This window comes from Miscanthus floridulus, chromosome 2 (genome assembly GCF_019320115.1).
Source record: "Miscanthus floridulus cultivar M001 chromosome 2, ASM1932011v1, whole genome shotgun sequence".
Taxonomy (NCBI): domain Eukaryota; kingdom Viridiplantae; phylum Streptophyta; class Magnoliopsida; order Poales; family Poaceae; genus Miscanthus; species Miscanthus floridulus.
In genome coordinates this window covers 30,595,272-30,610,015 of record NC_089581.1, presented here as the reverse complement: position 1 = coordinate 30,610,015, position 14,744 = coordinate 30,595,272, and the positions used below count along the sequence as shown (strand labels likewise).

At 46.7% G+C, this 14,744-nt stretch overlaps 1 protein-coding gene across 2 annotated transcripts; it reads left to right on the top strand.

Moving 5' to 3' along the window:
* The first annotated feature begins 904 nt into the window (after positions 1-904).
* On the top strand, positions 905-7,318 carry LOC136538331 (peroxisome biogenesis protein 12-like). 2 transcript variants are annotated; one of them, XM_066530312.1, is made up of 11 exons: positions 905-1,231; positions 2,213-2,320; positions 2,428-2,533; positions 3,072-3,220; positions 5,037-5,289; positions 5,612-5,721; positions 5,873-5,947; positions 6,035-6,121; positions 6,481-6,567; positions 6,744-6,881; positions 6,963-7,318. In XM_066530312.1, exons 3-11 carry the CDS (start codon positions 2,497-2,499, stop codon positions 7,032-7,034), a joined length of 1,008 nt encoding a protein of 335 aa, XP_066386409.1. In that variant the 5' UTR covers positions 905-1,231; positions 2,213-2,320; positions 2,428-2,496; the 3' UTR covers positions 7,035-7,318. The 2 variants fall into 2 exon arrangements, with proteins under 2 accessions (XP_066386409.1, XP_066386408.1); XM_066530311.1 differs by lacking the exon at positions 2,213-2,320.
* The last annotated feature ends 7,426 nt before the right edge of the window (positions 7,319-14,744 follow it).

The window sequence follows — 14,744 nt, the reverse complement described above, 5'->3', positions numbered from 1 at the left end:
CCTTGCAAGGATCGTCGTAAAAGTACATGGAAACTGGAACACCACCAGGCAGAGGCAATGGGTCGAAGGCATTTTCGGTCATCTGGCCATAACTACAATTTAACAAATTTCGTTCTAAGAACCGAAAGCAATTAACATTAAACCCTAAACCTAGGGTTTCCCATTTGATCCACAACAATGAACCCATAATATAACAACATGCGCTGAGGTTACCTTGGTTTGCTAGCTTTTCCACGCCTTGGCATTCTACGGTTGTATAATACAAATATTAAAAATTGCATGAAGCCCTAAGTAACGACGATTCTTATGTTGAAAAATCTAACTAATATATACCGAATCGATGCGAAAAAAAACTAGGAGGAGAGCGATGATACCTTGCTCTCGAAGATCTACGGATCAAATCAAAGTTTCCAAGGTCCAATATGCCGATTCGTGAGGTAGGACGAAGTGGGGAGAGAGAAAACCCGAGAGGAAGGAAAAAGAAAAGGAAGAAGCCTTGTCCAAAAAGGTTGGGCAGCAGGTTAAAACACCATCTCGGCGTCATAGATCTTGGCGCCAAGCTCGACGCCAATAACCCCAGCGCCAAGCTCCACGTCTACATCGACGCCGACGTGGCCGAGTAAGCTCGGCGTGCCGAGACGTGTAATGTTGACGCCAATTACTGCGGCGTTGAGTTGAGGGTGCAGATTTTAAAAGCCTAGCTCCGGGGGCGTATTTGTGACAAACTTTAAAAAAAAGAACAAAAAAAAAACAAAAAAATCAGGTTGCTGTTCCTCTTGCAGTCTTGCATCTAGTTGTCTGTCGTCTGATGTCTCGTCCCTCCCACACCCATCGCCCGTCATCTCCGGTCAGCACGCCTCCCCTTCTGCGCCAACCCCCCCCCCCCCCCCCCCCCCCCCCCCCCCCCCCCCGGCCTTTGCTCGCCCAGTTCCCCTCGCCGCCGTGGACGCGGGAACCAACACCCAAACTGACTGTTCCCAACAGATAACACACCCGTCTGCGGCAGCAGCAGCGCCCACGCTGCCCGCCGGCGCAGGTCCGGCGAGCGTGGCCAGCCAAGCTCTAGGCCCCGCCTCCGGGCCCAACCCTAGCCACCTCCCGCAACGCCAGGGGCGGGGGCGCCATGCTGTTCCAGGTGGGAGGGCAGGGCGCGCGGCCCACCTTCTTCGAGATGTCAGCCGCGCAGCAGCTGCCCGCCAGCCTCCGCGCCGCCCTCACCTACTCGCTCGGGGTAAAACCGCCCTCCTCCTCCCCTTGCTCTTGCTCGTCTCCGATTGGATCGATCGAATCGCCGAGGTTGTGTGCCTGGTTCGGGGGATTGTTTAATCGTGCGTGCCCCCTTTGGTATGGCTCGTAGGATGGTGCAGCTTCGGGGCAACGCATTGAAATGCTCTAGCTTGAGGACGATTAAATAGCTCAAGCACTGTTTCTGGTTTGACGTTTCATTACCAGTTCGTAACGCAAAACTGAGCCGTCAAGTGCTGAATATCTCTGTTTAGCTACCTTTGAGACCCAGAGTGGACTAGTAGTGAACTAGTGATATGGGATCATCAACATTCACTGATATTTTGATGTTCATCATGTAGTAGCAAGAAAAAACCCACATAGAACTTGACATCTACTTCTTTCATTCTATGGCAGAAAGTGAACATACGTTCAACTGACATTCTATGGTACTTTATGTGTAGCGGTACATTAGATATGAACTTCTGTAGGGATGTGAATTGGTGACCCTAAGGGCATCCACCATGTCTCTTCAGTTGTGCAAATTGTACTAGTTTCCCAGAGGGCTCATTTTGGAAACCACATACAATTTGTTGAACTAAAGAGGGTGGTGAATATGTGGATACCCTTAGGGCCACCAATTCGCACCCCTAAACTTCTGGGAAAGCACCTTGTGCAAAACATGTTGGAGCATGTTTTCAGGGTTCTTGATGTAATAATGATTTGATTGCATCCTTTGTTTGTACATATCTTAAGTCTCAAGTTAATATACTTTTGTTTCTTTGCTGCACATGTTATTACGTTTCCTTCGTGCTGCCTGATAAGTGCTAAACCAACTGATAGCCACGTCTATGTCTATGAAGTGCTAAACCAACTGATACCCTTTTGCTATAGCTATAATGAATTATCCAGATGTTTCAGTTTATATGAAGGAACTTTTCTACAGCATCTAGTTAATCTTTTTTATTGTTAATTGCACAAATATCAGTGCAGCAGCATCAAAACTTTAATGGTCGTTTTTGGGAGGCGGGGGGAGGGGTTGCCTTTTTTCTCAGGAAGTAACAAGTGCTATGTAGTTTTGGCTAAAACAGCATAGGTTTGTGATCAGATCATGTTCTCTCTTCTCCGAATTTATTGTTGTCGAACACCCATCTATGTCATTTGACCCCTTATACAGTTATGTACAACTTCTTCCATTTGCAGGTTTTTGCGCTAAGAAGACCATTACTACACAAAGTTTTAGATTATGAAGACGAATTCTTTGCTTTGTTAATGGGCGTCCTTGAGTCCCATAGTCTACGGACAACAGGTTCATTATTGACTCTTTCAGCATAAATTTTTTTGACTTGTTTAGGACACTTGTAACGTAACTGGGCATGCAGGAAAGGAATGGAACAATGCATTAGAACTTGAGTTTTCTTCTTATTTTTTCTTTGGCAAGCCCCCTTGGATACGGATTACTAAGAAATGAACCTTTCTCGAATGTGACTGAGGAAATTCCATGCATCAATATAGTGATATTTCAATAGGGTCAATCATCATTCTTATCCTTATCTGTCTCATACTCTCATATCCTACATATCATATTAGGTTATTGGAATAGTACTATCTAACCATACAAGTCTGTGGTTAGTGGAATGAAATGATCCCCTTCTTGAACCAACTTATTGTGCAAACCAAACACTGAATCAAACAGCCTAGAAGTGCTATGTTAACTTAGGTCTTACTTTAATCTTATATATGTGAATTGTTACCCATGCAACTTGTCAAATAGACAAGCTTGACTCAGCACATGGCTTGTTCTTTGATATCCCTAATTTTAACTGTCCTGATTTTGTTCCTTCCAGATGGTTCCTTTTCAGAGTCATTATATGGTCTCAGGAGGAGACCTGTTAAGGTTTCAGTGAAGAGAAAAAGTCCTGGTACAGAATCTAGTGACAAAGTCTATGATTCTGCACTAAGGAAGCGCCAGAAAATCCTTTCGGTTGTTTTTTTGGTAGGATGCCCTCAGCTTCTTTGTACTGTAGTTTTCTGTCTTCTTTGTTTTTTTTTCCTTTCCTTGGGGAAACATACTTATGCTCTTGCAGTTAGCTAGTGGTGTAAAAGAATGAATTGATAAATTAATCACCAATTCTGTTACTGTCAATAGCATATGAACTAGATTTAGTACTTGTCAATAGCATATGTTTGTTATCTTGACTCATAAGATATTTCTATTCCAGTATGCATCTTGAATTGCTCGTTAAAGTCAAGCTGACTTGTTCCCCCCCCCCCCCCCCCCCCCCCCCCCCCCCCCAAACTACGCATGAGAACTGCGTGTCATTTCATTAAGTAGAGAAAAAAAAAGAGAAAACCAAAGGAGAGGCAAAGCCAACTCCCTTAGGCCACCTAGTACAAGTAGTACAAGACTAACAGCATCACTCGCTGCAAAGAAAGAAACAAGCTGATTTGTTTGACAGTGTTATTTGCTTTTCTTCAACACATAGGAGAGCTGCGTATCTTATATTAAAGACAGCAGAAGCAAAAAGGTCCCTTAATCACCCTTACAAACAACCACTCTAATTCCACTAGAAGATCAGAGGGGTTGTAATACTGAAAAGAAAAAGATATCCCAAGTAAATTAGGATAACAAACCGACAAAGACTATACAACTATCCCTCATAACGACCTAGTTCCTGTTATTGGAGCTTTTTGGCTCCAGCAAGACCCCAAAAGTCTCAACTCGAAGAATTGATGTGCTACCTGTAGGGAGGGGGAGATGCTATCAAAAACATATTTGTTCTTATGATTCCATAAGGTCTAGGTCCCCAAAATCACAGCGCTATTAAATCCCTTCCTTAGCTTTGTTAATGCGACGACTTGCTTCTCCAGCAAAGCTTGGTTCTGATCATCTGGGCGTAACATGCCCAAGACCAACAGGTGCTAGTGGAGTGTGCCAAAACTGCCGAGAGAAGACACAAGTAGTTAAGATATGCTGGGCATTCTCCTCATGATCGCACATCACACATTGCTCAGGATGAGGAAGCCCTCTACGTGCCAATCGATCTGCTGTCCAACATTTGTTTCTAATAGCAAGCGACAAAAATATTTTGCATTTGGCCAGGGCCCAAGATTTCCACAAACGCCGTCATGCTCGAATGTAATAGAGCCACACAAGAATGCCCTGTAGCTAGATTTGGATTAGAATGATCCGCTTACTTCATGCCTCCAGAAGCGCTGATCAACTTTCTGAGTTGAGGTCACCTGTTCTGGAGTGAAAATTACAAAGGCCTTTTGCTTAGTTGCTCTGATACTGTTACTGTATTACTGATTTCATTAATCTTCAATTTTGTTAGTTTGTTGGCATTTGGTAGTGATATATATGCTGCAATTGCTTCTTGTGGTACCAAGTTGCTGTATAACGATATATAATATTCTAATCCTTTCTAATATGGTACATTGTACTATTAATAGTTAGTTTATGGCTGCTTACCGGCATATTCTACCCTACTCCTTAGCGTACCCCTTTCTTTGGGGAAATGTATTGGAGATGCACTTTAGTAAAATTTACCTTATGAATCCCAAATTTATAGTATATATTGTTGTTTAATCTTTTTGTATGGAACTGTTAATTTCTGATTTCAGTAGTCCATGTTTTTGCATCATGCCATTCTCAAAATGCAGCCATCTAAAACTTTAGTCATGTCTAAGATAATTAGACGACTATGTGTATTTATATAAGCAAATATGTACCAATTTTTGTTATATAATGATCTTGTTGGAGACAGAATATTTCTTCTCTTTACGCTTAACTCCTGCCAATATTATTGTAGGTTGTTTTGCCATATTTTAAGTCAAAGTTGCAGTCTATATATAACAAAGAAAGGGAAGCCAGGTTGCAGGCAACCCTTTGGGGTCAGGATGATGTTAGATTTGATGAAGCTGGCTTTGTATTAGATCAGGAGCAGACTTCTCAAGCACAGACTGAACCTACAACTGGAGAAGTGTCAAATTTGACACGTTTTAAAAAGAATTTTGTGTCACTTATAGGTGTTTGCTATCCATGGATTCATGCAACTAATGAAGGTTTGTCTGCTACTTCCTGAATTTATTTGCTTCAGGGAGTTGATTCTGTCTTTATTGACTTCAGGGAGTTGATGTTATTAAGCACCAGTAAAAAAAATCAGAGTCAACTCTAATGTTCTTGTTATCTTTGTATTATCCTTTCTTGACTCTTTATCATTTTAGTTTCCAGTGATGGTGTTTTTGGTCTGTTTGTTCAGTGTAATTCAATTTGATTTGCGTTTCATGTAAAATCAAAAGAATTATGCACTGCCAGCTTATTTGTATCATTGGGTGGTTAGTGGGTAGTATAAGTTTCACCTATGACGTCCTATATTGTTTGCAGGTCTCTCGTTTGCATACCAGCTCTTGTATCTGTTGGATGCTACTGGCTTTTATAGTCCAGCACTGCATGTGCTTGGGCTTCATGTTTGTCGTGCTACTGGACAAGAGCTGGTATACTCCCTATTTTATTCTTACTGGTATATTTGTTATTGTTTATGCAGACATATATTTAGAATCTTATTATTACATTATTTTACCAATGTCTTCTTTTTATACGATACAGTGCCTGATGTGTCTTTTCTTGCTTCCTCTGAATAACTAGATGGAATCATCTTCTAGGATATCAAGGATTAGAAATCGTGAACTTGAGAGACTTCGTGGTCCTCCATGGTTCAAGGTAGGAGAGGACAGTAGCTTACTTGTTTCAATTATGAATTCTTGAGTCCTAACTCATGACAAGAACCATTTTGTATGGCGTCTGCAGGCTGTGCAACGAGTGTTCCTTAGTTGTGTGTACACAACTCTAGATTATGCCCAAACCGGTTTAATTGCTGCAGTCTTCTTTTTCAAGGTCTGTTCTACAATTTACTATCAGAGAGAATCTAGGATCTTTTAATGTTTCCCTCACTTTATATCTTCTTACAGGCAGACTTCTGAGTTTGGATGGTTAACAGTTATTGAATACTTGATTTGAAATGTGATCAATTATTCTAGAAGGCATCCTCTTAACTCTTTGAATTTTGCATAACTAAGAAATGAAAGTCCTCACTTGCTGATATTTGCAAAACTTTCGCCATGTAATGTGAACTTTTAGCTGTAATGTGAACTTAAAACTATTAGCTCTATGCCTGTGGTAGATGTCATGTAATGTGAACCACGATTCAACTACACAACTGTACTCAGTGTTCTCTTTCTGGTAACCTTATCTAGATGATGGAGTGGTGGTATCAATCTGCTGAAGAAAGAATGTCAGCTCCAACTGTATATCCGCCACCCCCTCCTCCTCCAACTCCGAAGGTACATCTCATGATTACTCATGCCAGCAAAGAGCTACAACCATTCGTTTGTCACAGAATAAAGCTGTGATTATGTTTTCTGTATAAGTCCCCACATTTGGTGTTAAATTATAAAACAATGAAATCTTTTAGTTGTTCATGATCATAATCGTATGTGGATCTGTGCCATTTTATTAGGTTGCCAAAGACGGGATTCCCTTGCCACCTGACAGGACGCTCTGCCCCCTGTGCTGCCAGAAGCGCACTAACCCCTCTGTCCTTTCTGTTTCTGGTTTTGTTTTTTGCTACAGCTGCATATTCAAATCTGTCTCTCAGGTGGGTGTTCTACAGATCTAGTATGTCAAAGCCAAATTTTCTCTCCATCACCAACTTATGTGACATTGTCTTGTGCTCCAGCATAAAAGGTGCCCTGTCACACTAATGCCTGCCAGTGTTGAGCAAATCAGGCGTCTCTTCCACGATTTGTAGCCATGAAAGACCCCAAGACTTCCTGTTTTCTAAAGACGACGGACTTCAGCACACACAAACTGTTATGACCGGCGTCTACTGTAATAGGCGTAGGCCCATTAGTGGCTAGAGGAGGATGCCAGCTTTAGGGGCTAACAGCCCATATTAGTGTTATTAGCTATTTATAGTATTTATTCCTTAATTATAGTATCCTAGAGAGGATAAAGACTATGTAAACAATTGAGATTGGAATTAAGCAGAAGCAACCTAATTGTTGCTGGCTTCCCTTGGGAGCCCTAGCCGCACCTTCTCTTCTTCCTTGCGCCGTGATCACCATGGCGCCAACTTGCTGCCGTTGTCCTAAGCCTCGCCTACCACTCTTCCATCCATACAACTTTCACAGCAACTCCGGTAGGACATCTAGTCCTATCAATCTGGTATTAGCGATGTCAGGCCCTCTTTCCACCTCCACCAGCCCATCGCCGCCGCCGCCAATCACCACTGCTGCATAGCTGCTGCCATCCGCTTCGGCGCCCACTCCGTCCTTTACAATGTCGATGGAGCAGATGACCGCGGGCATCCACGAGCTGACCCGTTCCATGGCCGCGATGCAGTCCTACCTCGCCTCGCAGCAGCTGCAAAACTCCCCACCGCGCCCACCACCGTCGTCGACGTCGCCGCAATTGGCCATGGCCTCCCTGCCGTCGGTGTTCCCTGCTAGGAGCCCCTAGTCTAGTGCAACCGGCGTGCCCGTCCATCTACTGTGGATGCCGCCCTCCCTGTCGCCGATCCCATCTTATGCCCTGTCCCCGACGGTAGGGCCGGTGTATACGATAGCAACGTTTCCGGCGACCACGATGTTGGCTACCAGGGCCTTTGAGCACCGCGCCGCTGCCACGACGTCGGCCACTGCTCAACGTGGCGCCCAGCCTCCTTAGCGCCCGGGCATCCTAGCGCCGCCATGGACTGCTGCAGCGGTACCAGCAGCCCAGGGGGCGACCACAACTCAAGCAACAGCGGGCGCTGTAGCCCTACTCGTCCTTTCCGCCGGCTGTCCCTAGCAGAGCAACTGGAGCGCCACCGCCAAGGTCTCTGCTACAATTGTGATGAGCTCTACGTGAGCGGTCATGTGTGCCAACGCCTATTCTACCTCGAAGCGGCGGATTACCTCGACGATCATCCCAGCGGAGGTGGACGTTGTGGCTGCTTTTCCAGAGGAGGCTGCGGTGCTTGCGCCTGCACCAGTAGCGGGCCAGGAACCTGCAACCCAACCTCAAGTGTCCCTCTACGCCATTGCCGACATCCGGACCGAGAATGCTATGCTCCTTCTAGTCTCCGTACATGGCCATCGCCTTATGGCGCTCCTCGACTCCGGCTCGACGCACAACTTCATCGAAGTTGATCTCCTGCGCCATCTACACCTCTCTACATCACCACACCCTACCATGCGGGTGCTGGTGGCCAACGGCGATCGTGTGCCTTGCGAAGGCGTCGCCCGAGATGTGGCCCTGGCCATTGGTACAGAGGAGTTCACCATCAGTTGCTATGGCATCAGCCTGGGTGGTTTTGATCTTATTCTTGGCGTTGAGTTCCTACGTACCTTGGGTCCTATCCTCTGGGATTTCGAGGATTTGTGCATGGCTTTCACACGGGGTGCCCGTCGCATTCTATGGAAGAGCCTGGGGTCCCCCTGCGACGACATCCGGGAACCGGCAGCTCGGGCGATCGCTGCTACCCCCTCCCAGCCACTACTGGACCGGCTCCTGGAGCAGTTTGAGCCGGTCTTCATCGAGCCACAGGGGCTCCCTCCGATGCGGCCGTATGATCACCGCATCCACCTGCTGTCGGGTACAGCTCTGGTCGCCATTCGCCCCTATCGCTACCCCCCAGCTGCAGAAGGACGAGTTGGAGCGTCAGTGCGCTGCTACACTCGCCCAAGGCATCATCCGGTCGAGCACGTCCCCGTTCTTCGCCCCCGTGCTGCTGGTGCGCAAGGCGGACAACTCCTGGCGCTTTTGCATCGACTACCGGGTCCTCATGCTAAGACGTCCAAGGACAAATTCCCGATTCCGGTCGTCGATGAGCTTCTCGACGAGCTTCACGGGGCTCGCTTCTTCACCAAGCTCGATTTGCGCTCGGGCTACCATCAAGTGCGGATGCACCCCGACGACATCGCCAAGACGGCATTCCGCACTCATCATGGCCATTTTGAGTTCCTGGTCATGTCGTTCGGCCTTTCAAACGCACCGGCGACTTTTCAGGCTTTGATGAACGACGTGCTCCGCCCCTTTTTGCGTAGGTTCGTGCTTGTGTTCTTCGACGGCAGACTCATATATAGCGCCTCCTGGGCCGAACACCTGCAGCACCTCAGCACCGTCCTCAACGCACTTTAGGTGCACCAACTCCACCTCAAGCGTTCCAAGTGTTCTTTTGGGGCGTCGCCGGTGGCCTACCTGGGCCACGTGATATCAGCAAGCGGCGTCACTATGGACGCCGACAAGGTGGCTGCAGTTGCCTCGTGGTCGGCCCCTCGCTCCGCCCGTGGGCTGCGGGGCTTCTTGGGCCTCACCGGCTACTACAGGAAGTTCATCCGCGACTTCGGCCTCATCGCTGCGCCACTGACGCTCCTCCTGCGGAAGGATGCATTCGCCTGGGACGATGAGGCGGACGCGGTGTTTCAGGCGCTCAAGGGTGCCCTGTCCATGGGACCCGTTCTCCAAATGCTCGACTTCGACAAGCAGTTCGTGGTGGACTGCGACGCGTCAGGCGCGGGGTTCGGCGCTGTTCTCCACCAAGACGTCGGACCCCTCGCTTTCTTCAGTCGGCCCTTCGCTGCTTGCCATCTCAAGCTCGCCACCTACGAACACGAGCTGATTGGGCTGGTTCAGGCTGTACGTCACTCATGACCATACCTATGGGGCGTCATTTTCTTGTTCATACAGATCGCTATAGCCTCAAGTTCCTGCTGGACCAACGCCTCTCAACTGTGCCTCAACACCAGTGGATCAGCAAGTTGTTTGGCTTTGATTTTGCTGTGGAGTATCGCCTTGTTCGCCTGAGCATCGTGGCAGATGCGTTGTCCCGCCACGGCATGGAGGAGGGTCCAGCTGCTATCCCTGCTGCTCATGCCCTCTCCGGGCCGACGTTCGCCCTCTTTGATGACATTCGTAGGGCTACAATAGCAGTTGTGGACGCCCAGCAGCTCCTCCAGCGCTTGCAAGCTGGTGAGTTGCCGGCACTGTGGCACTTCGACGACGGTCTCCTTCTCCATGGGTCCCGCATCTTCGTTCCGGACCATGACGACCTGCGCCACCAAGTCCTCTTGGCTCATTCGGCGGGCCATGAGGGGGTCCAGAAGACTCTGTACCGCTTGCGCGCCGACTTCTACATTCCGGGAGACCGCGCCCTTGTCCAGGATTGGGTGTGGGCGCGCAGCACGTGTCAGCAGAACAAGACGGAGTCACTATAACCCGTCGGCCTGCTGCAGCCCCTCGAAGTATCGTCCCAGGTGTGGGCGGATATCTCCATGGACTTCATCGAGGGGCTGCCCAAGGTCAGCGGCAAATCCATCATTCTCATGGTGGTCGACCGCTTCTCCAAGTATGCGCATTTCATCGCCCTTGGTCACCCCTACACCGCCGCCTCCGTCGCTCGTGCTTTCTTCGATGGCATCGTTCGACTGCATGGGTTCCCTTCTTCCATCGTCAGCGACAGGGCCCCGTGTGTCACCGGTCACGTGTGGCGTGACCTCTTCAAGATGACAGGCGTCACCTTGCGCATGAGCATGGCCTTCCACCCTCAGACGGATGGCCAGTCGGAGGTGGTCAACAAGGTGATTGCGATGTATTTACGTTGTGTTACCGGTGATCAGCTGAGAGCGTGGGTGGACTGGTTGCCTTGGGCGGAGTATTGCTACAACACCTCCTTTCATACCGCCCTGCGTGCCACTCCATTCGTTGTGGTCTACGGCCGGCCGCCCCCGCCGATTCTACCATACTAGACAGGGTCGGCGCGGACCGACACGGCCGACGCCTTACTCCGCAGCCGAGATGAGGTGTTGGCTGAGGTCCGGTAGTGCCTCCTTCAGGCGCAGCAGCTATCTAAGAAGTACTACGACGCCGGCCACCGCGACATGGAGTTCGCTGTGGGCGATTGGGTTTGGTTGCGCCTGCTTCATCGGATCACGTAGTCTTTGGAGCCCAAGGCAAAAGGGAAGCTTGGGCCTCGCTATGCCGGGCCTTTCCAAGTGCTGGAGCGCATTGGCAGGGTTGCCTACCGGCTGCAGCTTTCGACTGGCGCTCGACTGCATGACATCTTCCATGTGGGCTTGCTCAAGCCGCACAAGGGGGATCCTCCGGCAACGCCTGCTGCGCTACCACCGCTGCTGGATGGTCAGCTCCTTCCTGCTCCTGAGCGCGCCCTCCAAGCTCAACTCCAGCGGGGCACGTGGCACGTCCTGATCCAATGGCGTGGAATGCCCAATGACGAAGCCACCTAGGAGCTCCTCGACGACTTCAAAGGCCTCTACCTGACTTTTAGCTCGAGGACGAGCTGTTTGCGCAGGCGGGGAGAGATGTTATGACTAGCGTCTACTATAATAGGCACAGGCCCATTATTGGCTAGAGGACGACGCCGGCTTTAGGGGCTAACAGCCCATATTAGTGTTATTAGCTATTTATGGTATTTATTTCTTAATTATAGGATCCTAGAGAGGATAAAGACTCTGTAAACAATTGAGATTGGAATTAAGCAGAAGCAACCTAATTGTTGTCGGCTTCTCTTGGGAGCCCTAGCCACACCTTCTCTTCTTCCTTGCGCTGTGATCACCACGGCGCCAACCCGACGCCGCTGTCCTAAGCCTCACCCGCCACTCTTCCATCCCTACAACCTTCGCAGCAACTCTGGTAGGGCATCTAGTCTATCACAAACATACATAAGAACCACCGTTTTGTTACACTAGAAGAAACTCGGCCTCAATGTACCCTTTTCATACTGAAGCAAATGAATGGATGGCACTTTCTTCTCGTTTTCCTTTGTACTCCCTCCATCCCAAATTGTAAGTCATTCCAAGAATCTTGGAGAGTCAAACTTTTTTAAGTTTGACTAAAATTATAGAGAGAAACACAAAGATTGATGACATCAAATAGGTATAATATGAAAATTTAACTAATGAAGAATCTAATGATACTTACTTGGTATGATAAATATTATTATTTTGTTATATAAATTTGGTCAAACTTGAAAAACTTTGACTCTCCAAGATTCTTGGAATGACTTACAATTTGGGATGGAGGGAGTACTTTTATTTTTCGTCCATTGGAAATTGCACGGCAAAATCAAAGCTGAAGTTTTAGCTTGACAGTCTTAGAACAGGGTGTATAATCTGTTGTTAGGTGACACTAGCAGATCCATTTAGATGAGGTGACTGTAATCAGTTACCCACTGAGAGGTAATTGTATACCTGCATGACAATTTTCGGTCATGTAAAGGTTATGATTAGTCTTCATTTCCTTGTAAAAAAAATTGTCTGTACTTTTGGAACGGTCCTGCTGTTTTTTGCGACGTTATCGGCTGTTTGGAGTAACCTCCCAGAGTATATATATCTGTATATGTGTTGTATTTTACTCGCGTCGTACTTACACTGTAAATGCTCCTAGCATGAGTTTTGTTTACATTGTTCGGCAACTTTGTGTTCTCTTGAACTTTGGTGCTTTGGCAGAATTATAAGTGCCTATTTGGCGCGGCTCCTGAGTCTGCCCCAAGTGCTCTTGAATCGGAGCCACAAATTGCAGCTCCGGCTGCTTCTTTAAAAAGAAAAAAAAAAACAGCCCTGGCTCCTTTTGCATGCATAAAAAAATAGTTCTTCCTAATATTTCTTTAGCTTTTCTGCTGAACCTGCTTTTGGGACCAGAGCCGTGTTAAACAGTCCCTAATTGTAGCTAATTGATCAGGCGTACTTTTTAGGGATTCAACGTTTCAACTGCCTGTGTAGCTAATTGAACGTCAGATTATTAGAGTCATTATTACTATGTGCTCCGCCCGAAATTCTACTATTCGTTAAGGTAAGAATAGCTGCATGCGCACCCCCTTCAATTTTCGTGCAGCCGAACAGGCGCTGCTGCTTGGCATGCTCATCCGCATTCCGTTATTCTGTTCGTCCATCGACTCCATATTTCTCGAAACAGATTGCGATTTCTCTTCCTCTTCCTCTACCTCACCATATATCTCTCTTTGCAGGAAAAACAATGTCTCCTTGTAGTAACAGCCGATCGACTCCATGAATCTTCAAAAAATTGTCAGTGGGAAACTCCACGGTTTAATCGATAGAGCAGGAGAGAGAGAAGAAGGCGAGAGCGATCCATAAACTATGACCACAGTCCAAGCCTCTATCTATAAAGCAAAAAAAAAACATCAATAACTCCATGCTGTTACAATCGGGAGCTCAAGCCATCACAACGCGTTCTATATCCTTGTATGCAGGTATGCTGTTCTTTTGGTCTGTCTAGAAAATTTTCTTTCATAGTGTGCTTTTCAAAGCCCCTTTTTCTCTCATGAGCTCTGTTATACCCTGCTTTTTTTAAGTCTACATTTTGCATATGACTATATGACCTTGACAAATAATAATTATTTTTAGGACATACCATTGATTTTTTTTTACTGCAGCGATATGCAGTGAGATGTTCTGTTTATCGTATCAGTTAACTTTTAAGTTTTGATTTCTTTCTTTACGTTTTATACTGGTCGACGCCTTCAAGTTCATCTAGATGTAAACTAATTATCATTGATGAAATTTTCATATTTCAGTTCAAATGTCACTGATGGTATGTTTTTAGTTTTACCAGATAATGATTGAATTCTCAAATGTCTGAGTTTTCGATTCTAGCTTCATCATGGCTACACTATTAACTTCGTATCCAAATTAAAATTTAGTTTTGAGATATCCCAACAATGTAACTTCTATATTACAGCATGCATGCACTTCTTGAGAAGAATTTGTATCAACTTCAACATGTATGTCCCAAGGCATTGGGAATTCATCTAGTTATACATGTTAATCATACATCATATTAACTTATTAATGTTTTCAGGCACGCACGTCCAACCAAATAGAGTTTCTTAAGATTTGCATGTCGAGGCGAAACTCATCAAGTTTCTAGAAAATTCCTAAGTAACCACTTTTTATCAGGTAAGTAATCTAGGGCATCTAACAAAGCATGCCCTCGACGCCTATTATCGACACTCCCACTGCCTAGTCTCCCACCACTATGGTGGTCAATCCACTCGTCACCTCACCATCTTGCCCTGTTGCAATAACTCGCTTTTACTACTAGCCAATAGCCTTCCTGGCTTCCCACGAGAACCCTTGCTTCGGCAACACATGTAAATATAAAATCACTAACCTTAATATGGAAAATATTGAGACCTAGCGGTGCGCTAGCACCTATCAAATCTCAAGTGGAATTAGAGGTTCCTTCTTAGACTACCCACAATATAGGCCATGTTCGTTTGTCTTATGAGTCATACTATTTCAGCGAACGAATAATATTTGTCTCCCACAACAAATCAGCGAACAGTACTTAAGCACCCAACATCACAATGTTCACCATCGACATGCATGTGCCTATAGAGACCAGCATTAGACCATCATCTTCATTTCCCATGCGTGAGAAAACATCTACGCCGGCTGAGAGACAATTGTTTACTTCCTCTACATCGATGCAAGTAGATCAC

Bases quoted from the DNA above. Each gene is read 5' to 3' on its own strand.
- LOC136538331 (XM_066530311.1), top strand. From the start codon at position 1,124: ATGCTGTTCCAGGTGGGAGGGCAGGGCGCGCGGCCCACCTTCTTCGAG. The intron at 5,290-5,611 runs GTTTGTCTGCTA...TATTGTTTGCAG, and splicing joins GATTCATGCAACTAATGAAG to GTCTCTCGTTTGCATACCAG. The intron at 6,122-6,480 runs GTCTGTTCTACA...AACCTTATCTAG, and splicing joins CTGCAGTCTTCTTTTTCAAG to ATGATGGAGTGGTGGTATCA.